This window comes from Chrysochloris asiatica, unplaced genomic scaffold (assembly GCF_000296735.1).
Source record: "Chrysochloris asiatica unplaced genomic scaffold, ChrAsi1.0 scaffold00326, whole genome shotgun sequence".
Taxonomy (NCBI): Eukaryota; Metazoa; Chordata; class Mammalia; order Afrosoricida; family Chrysochloridae; genus Chrysochloris; species Chrysochloris asiatica.
Window position 1 is genome coordinate 809,560 of NW_006408844.1, and position 10,563 is coordinate 820,122.

The 10,563-nt window shown below is 41.1% G+C and overlaps 1 protein-coding gene across 1 annotated transcript in view; it reads left to right on the plus strand.

Annotated features, from left to right (window-relative positions):
* Positions 1 to 6,797: 6,797 nt before the first annotated feature.
* POLD3 (polymerase (DNA-directed), delta 3, accessory subunit) overlaps positions 6,798 to 10,563 on the plus strand; it is a 62,506-nt gene continuing 58,740 nt past the window's right edge. The window contains exons 1-2 of the mRNA XM_006875413.1: positions 6,798 to 6,929; positions 8,037 to 8,092. Coding sequence (XP_006875475.1) covers positions 6,870 to 6,929; positions 8,037 to 8,092 — 116 coding nt within the window. The 5' untranslated portion in view covers positions 6,798 to 6,869. The remainder of the gene's footprint in view (positions 6,930 to 8,036; positions 8,093 to 10,563) is intronic.

Genomic DNA, 10,563 nt, shown 5'->3' on the forward strand with positions numbered 1-10,563 from the left:
CCATTTATCATTATGTTATTTATTGGTCCAGTGGTGAGAATTTTTGTTTTCTTTACGTTGAAGTGCAACCCATATTGAAGACTGTAGTCTTTAATCTTCATCAGTGAGTATTTTAAGTCCTCTTCGCTTTTAGCAAGTGAAGTTGTATCATCTGCACATCTCAGGTTGTTAATGAGTCTTCCTCCAATCCACATAGTATGTTTTTCTTCATATAATCCAACCTTTTGGATTATCTGCTCAGCATATAGATTAAATAAGTATTGTGAAAGAGTACAACCCTGGTACACACTTTTACTGATTTCAAACCATTCAGTGTCTCCTTGTTCTGACTGAAAGATTACTTCTTGGTCTATGTACAGGTTTAGCCAAGATCCATGTGATGTCAGCAATGATATCCCTCGTTCTATATCCTCATCTGAATCCAACTTGAACCTCTGGCAGTCCCATGCCAATGTACTGCTGCAGCTGTTTTTGAATTATCTGTTACAAAATACAGCTTGCATGTGATATTAATGATACTGTCTGATGATTTCCACATTTCATTGCGTCATCTCTCTTTGGAATGGGCACAAATATGGATCTCTTCCAATCAGTTCGCCAGGTAGCTGTCTTCCAAACTTGTTGGCATAGATGAGTGAGTGCCTCTAGTGCTGCATCAGTTGTTGAAAGATTTCAATTTGTTGAAATCAATTCCCGGAGGCTTGTTCTTTGCCAATGCCTTCAATGTACCACCTTGCCTTCTTCCTTCAGTTTTGTTGGCTCTTGACCATATGCCACCTCTTGAAATGGTTGAACATTGACCATTTCTTTTTGGTAGAGTGATTCTGTATATTCCTTCTATCTTCTTTTGATGTTTTCTGCATCATTCAATATTTTGCCCATAGAATCCTTCAATATTGCAAGTCTAGGCTTGAATTTTTTTCATCAGTTCTTTCAGCTTGAGAAATGCTGTATATGTTCTTCATTTTTGGTTTTCTAACTCTAGGTCTTTGCACATTTTATTATTATACTTGACTTTGTCTTTTTGAGCTGACCTTTAAAAATTTCTGTTCAGCTCTTTTACCTCTTCTTTTCTTCCATTTGCTTTAGCATCTCTACACTGGAGAGCAAGTTTCAGAGTCTTTTCTGACATTCATTTTAGTCTTTTCTTTCTTTTTTTTCTTAATGACCTTTTGCTTTCTTCCTGTGGGATGTGCTTGATGTCATCCCACTAATGGCTTTCTGTCATTAGTGTCTAATGCATCAATTCTGTTCCTGAGATGATTTCTAAGAGGGGGCAGAGCTCTATAGCAATTGACTGCAGATAAAGAGGTCCCCAGTTCAAATCCAGGGGCCCCCAGCCTACCTTTGTAGTCCTGGTGTGGCACTGTAGGATAAGCTAGGTTGGTTTGAACCACAATGTTTGAGCAGCAGTTCAAACTCACCAGTCACTCCTAGGAAACCCTATGCAGGGTGACTATGAGTTGGAACCGACTCAATGGCACTTAACAACAACAACATATTCAAGGTCATATTTTCTTATTGTGATAGTTGAGGTTTTGTGTCAACTTGGTTGGGCTAGGGTTCTCAAGTAGCTTAGCAGTTAAGATGTAGTTACCACCTTCATGATGAGCTCTAACTTGATGCAATCAACCCCATGATGTGATCTGATGTGATCAGCTCTGCTCTGATGTAACCCTCTGTACTGTAAATCCTCACTCCTATGATATTAATGAGGAGTTCTGGGGTGGTGCGGTGGGTTAATGAACTGGATTGCAAAGTTGGTTTGAACCACAAGTTCAGCGGTTCAAGTTCACCTGTTGCTCCTCAGAAACCCTATACAGGGTGGCTACAGGTTGGAACCAACTCGGCGACATTTAACAACAACAACATGATGCTAATGAGGCCAGATGCAATCTACAGGATTAGGTTGTATCTGAGTCAATGTCTTTTGAAATATAAAAGGAGAGAAAAGTGAGCAGAGAGAGAGGGACCAACTATTACCAAGAAAGAAAAGCTAAGAGGGGGGTGGGTCCTTTGGGCCTGGGTCCCTGCACTGTGAAGCTCCTAGATCCAGGGGAAAACTGGTGCCAAGACACATGGAGAGCTCCAAGGAATGATGGGTTTACAGATGCTGAAAGGAGACAAGGGCCTTTCCCCAGAGCAGGCGCTCTGGATTTGAACTTCTAGGCTCCTAGGTCTCCATTCAACAATTTCTACACAAGTTGTTCGTTGACATTGGTTACATTCTTACTAATGTGAGTGAATAAATTTTGGTTTTTAAAGTCACTTGTGGTATTTCTGATATAGCAGCACTAGAGAACTTAAGACACTTAGCTTTTTCCTAGTCTTCCCATTTTAGTCAAAGGCATCACCATTTACCTAAAGATTTAGGTTCTAAAACTAAGCATTTCCCGTGATTCCTCTCTTTCTCAGATTCCAATCATCTGTCAGCAGGTCTTCCAACTCTATGTTTCAAACAAAACCTAAGTCACCTAGTTTTCTCAATTTCTACTATCACTGCCCTAGTTTAAGTCACCACCAGCTTTTAGTTACATATTTCCAAAAGAATGTAAGCTACATGTGAACATGCTCCACGTATTATTATTGATCACGACAGTACCCCCAGCACCCAGAACAGTGTCTTGCTCTTAGTAACTTTTTGGTAAATACGTCTTGAATGATTTCATTCTGCAACAGACCTTTGAATCCAGTATAATTATTATTTCCACCTTATAGGTGAGGAAACAGTCTTGTAGTGTTTAAATAAACGTATCTATGGTCATACAACAAATAGCAAAACCAGATTCAAGTCCAGGCAATCTCAACCCAGAGTCTACTCGCTTATCTACTATGTTGTGCTGCTGATCTACTCTAGCTTGTGTTGAAGTAAATTATTTTTTTTTTCTTAAATGTTTTATTGTGAATTATGTGATAGTTTACATGGGAGAACATTAGTTTTACATTCATTCTATCGTATATCGTCTCATTGCCATGGTTACAATCCCCTCCATACATCACCAACCAACCAAAGGGTATACACTGCAATCCTTCCCCCGTACTGAAGTAAATTATTAATGTTACTTTTCATGTATATGAAAAACAGAACAAAACACATGCAAAAAAAAAAAAAATAGAAGCAATTTCTTATTATTTCAAAGTATGATTTGTAATACAAGGTCAACAAAAAAATGATTAAGGTTACTTTAGCTGATATTTGTTAGTTGTTAGATATGGTCAGGTGAGTTCCGATTTATAGGAACCCTATGCACAACAGAAACAAACACTGCCAGGTCCTGCGCCATCCTCCCAATCATTATATTTGAGCCCATTGTGGTTGCCACTGTGTCAATCCATCTCATTGGGGTCTTTCTCTTTTTCTTTGACCCTCCATCTCACCAAACATCATGTCCTTCTTCAGGGACTGGTCCCTCATGATAACATGTCCAAAGTATGAGAGATGAAGTTTCGGCATCCTGGCTTCTAAGGAGCATCCTGGCTGTACTTTTTCCAACACAGATTTATTTGTTCTCCTGGAAGTTCATGGTAGTTTCAATGTTCTTTAACAGCAATATAATTCAAATGTATTGATTCTTGTCTTTCTTATTTGTTGTTCAACTTTCAAATATATATGAGGCAATTGAAAATACCATGACTTGAGTCAGGCACATCTTAGTCCTCAAACTGATATCTTTGCTCCTGAATATTTTAAAGAAGTCTTTTGCGGCAGATTTGCCTAATGCAATACATCATTTGATTTGGTCAGAACCGACTTTACGGCACTTAACAAAAACAACTTCCATGACTGATGTTAGGTTTTTTAAAAAAAATATTTTTTTAAATTATTATTAATAGTGTAGGTCTCCATTCAACAATTTCTACACAAGTTGTTTGTTGACAATGGTTAAATTCTTACTAATGTACAAACAGTCTCATTATTTCATTTCTGGTTGTTCCATTTCCATTAATTCAGTTCCCTTTCCCCCTACCATTCTCATTTTTATTTTAAAGTTAGTATAGGTCTCATACTGAGGATTTTTTAAAAGGAGCACAGTACTTACAAGTGACACTCATTATTTTTTGAGCCAATTTACTATTTCTATATAAAGTGACCTCAGGGACTCGCTTTGATTCAAGGTTTGGAGAGCAACTCATCTCCGGGCAATAGTTTCAGGGAATCTTCATGTTTCAACCAGTCCAGTAGATCTGGTTGGTTGAGGTTCTGTTCCACACACCCCCACCCCCATTCTACCAGGATCCATTTGGTGTGTCACGATTAGAAATGGTTGGTAGTGGTAGCTGGACACCCTCTAGTTCTGGTCTCAGGGTTTATGAAGTTGTGGTTCATGAAGACTATTTGTTCTGTAGAGGGGAATTCATTGTTGAAATTCCTAAACCTGAAAATTCATCTCCAAGTTTCCCTCATAATAAACTTCATGTGCTACTTCACACAGCCTTGTAGGGCCCCCTGCATGATAAGGCTTCTCCCAAGATTCATCTCTCTTCACTGGACCCTTCTCCCTTCATTCCAGCTATAATAAAATCTTTTCTTTTTCATGAAAACTAAGTACTTTCTCTTCCCAGCAAAAGCCATGTCTCTACATGAAACAGTCCTCCTCGCATCTAAACTGAAAAACCTTTCTTAGTTTTTCAGTTCTGAGGGATCACAACAGGCAGTGTTTTATCCCATCTGTCCTAAAATTGTTTATTTCTCTGTATTTATTGTTCTCTAAGGAGCTCTGGTAGCGTAGTGGTTACGAATCGGGCTGTGAACCGCAAGGTCACCAGTTCGAAACTACCAGCTGTTCCGCGGGAGAAAGATGAGGCATTCTGTTCCCGTAAGGATTTACAGGCTCGGAAACCCTGTGCAGGTTCACTATGAGTCGGAACCGACTCCACGGCACTTAACAACAACATCAATTGTTCTCTGGTGTGGCTCTGTGGGTTAATGCGCTGGACTGCAAAGTTGGTTTGAACCACAAGGTCGCCAGTTCAAGCTCACTAGCCGCTCTTTGGAAACCCTACACAGGGTCGCTATGGGTCGGAACTGAATCCACGGCACTTAACAACAACAACATGTTCACCAGGCATCCCGGTGTGGCGCTGTAGGATAAGCACTCGACTATAAGGTCGGTTTAAACCAGCAACATTGCTTCGGAAACCCTATACAGGGTTGATATGAGTTGAAACCAACTTTATGGGACTTAACGACAACAACAACAGTGTTCACTATGTCCCCACCTAATACTAAACTCATTGCCAGGTAATCAATTTCAACTCACAGCAACCACACAGGACAGAGTAGAAGTGTCCCATAGGATTTCCAAGACTAAATCTTTATCGAAGCAGACAGTCCCTTCTTTCTCCTGAAGAGCACCTAGTGGGTTGTTAGATCATGCAAACCTTTGGGTTAGCAGCCTAGTGCTTAACCACTGTGCCACCAGGGTTCATTTGAAACGTAATAAAACCAAAACCCCACTGCCACCAAGTGGGTTCAGAATCACAGCGACCTGTATAGGGCTTCCAAGACTGTAAATCTTTACGGGAGCAGACAGTTTCATCTCTCTCCAGCAGAGCTGCTGGTGGTTTTGAACTGCCGACTTTTGGCTAGCAGCCTAGTGCTTAACTACTGCATCACCAGGGTTCCTTTGAAATATAACCCAACCCAATGTCATCAAGTTGCTTCCAAGGATTTCTGAGACTGTCAATCTTTATGGGAGCAGAAAATCTCATCTTTCTCCCCCAGAGTGGCTGGTAGGTTTAAACTGTCGACCTTGAGGTCAGCAATCCAGTGCTTATCCTACAAGATCATCAGAGCTCCTATTAAAATACAAGTGTTGTCGATTAGCGTCCGACTCACAGCAACTATAAATAGGGTTTTCAAGGAGAGGCTAGTGGGCTTGAACAACTAACCTTGAGGTGACCAGGGCAGGTTTTATCCTACAGCGCCACACCATAGGTACTTAATAATAAATTTGTTGTTGTTAAGTGCCGTTGAGCCGATTCCGACCCATAGGGCCCTTGTATAGAGTTTCGGAGGAACTGGTGAGCTTAAACCGCCGATTTTGTGGTTCAAACCTACTTTGCAGCCCAGCGCATTAACCCGCAGAGCCACTCCAATACGCCTCAGAACTCTAGGTAAGTATAATAATAAATATTTGTTGAAACTTTTATGAAAGAACAGGAATTATTTTATCAATTTACAGGTGGAATGACTGTGACTCCTAGAAATGAGATATTTTGCCCAGGGTTAGTCGGTAAATTGTTGTTGTTATGTGCCGTGGAGTTAGTTTCAACTCATCGTGACACTGGTGCAGGGTTTCCGAGGCTGTAAATCTTTACCGGAGCAGAAAGCCTTATCTTTCTCCCGCGGAACAGCTGGTAGTTTCGAACTGAAAACCCTAAGGATAGCAGCCCGATTCGTAACCACTACTCTACCAGAACTCCTGTATAGTGTTATAGCCACCCTGTATAGTGTTTCCAAGGAGCAGCTAGTGAACTTGAACCACCGACGTTGCAGCTCAAACGACTTTGCAGTCTGACGCATTAGCCCACAGCGCCACACCAGGACTCCATAGTGGGAGAGGCTACCAGAGTGGGAGAGGTGAATTCGAACTCCAAACTGCATGAACAGACTCTCCCAAGACCACGCCTGCCCTCCCAGTTCCTCTGTGTCAGTATCTCCTATCAGTTTCAAATACTTCTCTCTGCGCCGTCTCCGAGACTAATTTGACCCTCGGACGGCCGCCGTAGTGCGTCGCCTCTGTTGCCGTAGGAAACGACCCCGGACCTGGGAGGGAAGAAGGGAGCTGAGGCATTTCCCGCCGGCGGGAGCTGTGACTGTGGCGGCGAGTTGCACTAGAGACGGCGGGGTCCAAGGCTGCAGCACTATGGCGGATCAACTTTATCTGGAAAATATAGACGAATTCGTCATGGACCAAAACAAGATCGTGAGAAGCTAGGGCTGGGGAATGCTAGCGGGCTACTGGGGTCCTGCGTCCGCCTAAGGCTCCGCGGGGCCTTGACCCCTCCACTTGTGGCCTCCTGGGATCTGGGGCTGGGGAGACGGGTCCTCATAACTCGTACCCCAGGCCTCACGAAATCTTGTCAGACTGGTCCTCGGCGCGCGAGTCCGCGCCACTTTGGTGGGCGTGCGGGGTCTGACCACGCGGCAGCGGTCGCAGAGGGAGGGGCGTTGGCTAAGTATATTTCTCAGCCCTCCCTACGCCAATCTTATGTAATGGTTGACCTTTAAAGGCTTAAGTTTACGGTTGAGGAAATTGTGTTTTAACCGGCTTAAGTGACACGAACTAATTCCCAACAGCCAGCTTCTTCGTGAAAATCTGTAGATATTGGTACAGGCTTGGCCTTCCATCACTGGCTTGGTGTGTAAACCAACCAGTGGATGTGAATGCATTTTGCAAACCACTGTTATTTGTTGTGTGCGTATTGTGAGTTAGGCCACTTTGGATACACATTGCATTTAATCTTTACTCATTCAGAGATCTTTAGAAGAGGACGTCGAGGCAGAGAAGCAAAATTACTTAGTTACTTGGTTATTAAAGGCATACAGTTTTCATACCTAGGTCTCTTGTGTCCGGGAATGCTTTCTTTTACATTACACTGACTTGGCCTAACCTATGTAGGTCTTATCATTGTAAGCTTATTATAAGCTCAGCGTTTAGAATTGGAATAGACTTTAAGAGATGAGGGTGACATACTGATTCAAGGAAGGATGGAAGGGAGATCATCAAGCTTGATGCCAGTCGTTCCCCAATCCAACCTCTGATAGGATGTCATCCACTTTATTTCCTGACCCCTAGATATTTGTAAGGCTGTAACTTTCTTTAGAAGTTGCTGAATCTTGTATTTGTAAGATAAATGTTCCGATTCTATCTGACCATATGCATGGTTCTCAGCAAAACTGGGATGGAAGCTACATAATTTATAAAATATAATGATCTAAGAAAAGGACTCTTTAGGAGCAGACCCTTGGGACTAATGTGTACTCTGGAATCATCTAATAAAACATTTTTAAAAATTCCTTCTTCTTGCAGGTGACATACAAATGGCTGAGCTATACACTAGGAGTTCATGTTAACCAGGCCAAACAGTAAGTCCAATTTATTACTAATTGTAATCATTGGTGGGGTTTTTTGTTCTGCCTTTAACTGTACAGGTAGCTTCTAGATTAGGACTATTCCTCCCCAGCCCCATCCTGTCCTACTCCCTGGCACCCCTAAGCAAATGGGAAAGAATACCATTTCTTATGTTTTCCTACTTTTGTTTACTTTAGGAGGTAGGTACACAAATGTGTAGTGATAAACATACTGGATTTATTTACAACTTTACTCTCTAGCTGATGTGACTTTGTTGTTTTTAATTTATTCAAAATGTACATTTATGCATTTTAGCTTTCTGTGTCTGCTATTGTACATCTCCGTTGCATTTTTACACAGGTCTTTAGGCCCTTCTCTGAATGTTACTGAAATACTGCCATAATGAGGTCAACAGGTGTTGACACAAGCTGTGTAAACGGCATCAGACGGGAGAGTTAAGAGCATAGTGCAGGGGAATGCCCTTCTTGAATTTTGCCCTGTCACTTTTTCTTGCTGAAACTTGTAGTTCAACTTGAGGCCAGATATGAAAAATCAAGCATTTGAATTAACTGTTGCAAAGGAAGGAAGTTATGAACAGCCTGAGGATATACAAGAAAGCTTCAAAAAGTTCGCGGAAATTGGAATTAAAAGATAATGAAAATTTTCCATGTTATTTGATTTCTTGACTGCTGCTTCCGTGAGCCTTGATTGTAGATCCAAGCAAATTGAAGTCTGTGACAACTACTTCAGTCTTTTCTCTATTTTTCATGATGTTCATAGATCCAGTTGTGAGGATTTTTCTTTTCTTTATGATGAGGTGTAATCCATACTGAAGGCTGTAGTCTTTGATCATCAGTAAATGCTTCAAGTCCTCTTTGCTTTCAGGTTGTGTCATTTGCATATCGCGGATTATTAATGCCTCTTCCTCCAGTCCTGATGCCACACATTCTTCCTGTAATCGAGCTTCTCAGATTATTTGCTCAGCACACAAGATTGAATAAGTATGGCGAAAGGATATAAAACTCTGGTGCACACCTTTCTTGATTTTAAACCATCCAGTATTCCCTTGTTCAGTTCAAATGACTGCCTCTTGGTCTATGTACAGGTTCCTCCTGAGCACAATTAAGCATTCTGGAATGTGCATTCTTCACAGTGTTACCCATAGTTTGTTATGATTCACAGTCAAAATGCCTTTGTGTAGTCAATGAAGCACAAGTAAACATCTTTCTGGTATTCTCTGCTTTCAGCCAAGATCCATCTGACATCAGCAATGATATCCCTTGTTTCACCTCTCCTGAATCGGCTTGAATTTCTGGCAGCTTCCTGTAGATAGACTGCTGCAATCGTTTTTGAATTTTGCAATATTCAGCAAAATTTTAAGTGCATGTGATATTAATGATACTGTTAAGTTAATTCTTTTGGGTCACCTTTGGATTGGGCACAAATACGAATCTCTTCCAATCAATTGGATAGGTAGACTGTCCTCCAATGGTGTATCAGTTTGTTGAAATATTTCAGTTTGTATTCCTTCAATTCCTGAAGCTCTGTTTTTCACCAGTGCCTTCAGTGCAGCTTGGACTTCTTCCTTAAATGCTGTCTATTTTTGATCAGATGCTGCCTCTTGAAGTGATTGAACATCAACCACTTCTTTTTGGTATAGTGATTCTGTATATTCCATCCATCTTATTTTGATATTGCTAGAGTCATTCAATATTTTGTCCATAGCATTCCTCAGTATTACAAGTTGAGGCTTGAATTTTTCTTCAGTTCTTTCAGCCTGAGAAATGCCGAACATGTTCTTCCCTTTTGGTTTTGTAACTTTGTCTTCTTGAGCTACCATTTGCTATTTTCTGTTTAGCTCTTTTCATCATTTATTCTAGTCACTTTAGCTTCTCTGTGCTCAAGAGAAAAGGAGCTCTGGTAGCGTAGTGGTTATGAGTTGGGCTGCTAACCTCGTAGTTAGCAGTTTGAAACTACTACCCGTTCAGTGGGGAAAAAAATGAAGCTTTCTACTCTTGTAAAGATTTATAGCATCAGAAACTATACAGGATCACTGAGTTGGAATTACAGCACACAACCGCCATGCTCAAGAGCAAGTTTTACAGTCTCTTCTGACATCCACTCTGGTCTTTTCTTCCTTTCTTTTATTTTTAATGACCTATTGTTTTCTTCATGTATGATGATTTTGATGTCATCCCACAACCCTGGTCTTTAGTCATTAGTGTCTAATGCATCAAATTTGCTCTTGAGATGGTCTTTAAGATCAGGTGGGATATATTCAAGGTTATAGAGTGGCTCTCATGGAATTGTTTTAATTTTCTTTAGCTTCAACCTGAATAATCATGGTCTGTTTCACAGTCATCCCTGGCCTTGTTTTAGCTTGATTGAGCTTCTCCACAGATGTAGTCAATTTGATTCCAGTGTATTCCATCTGATGAGGTCCATGTGTATAGTCGATTGCCTTTTATACTACTGGAAAAAGATA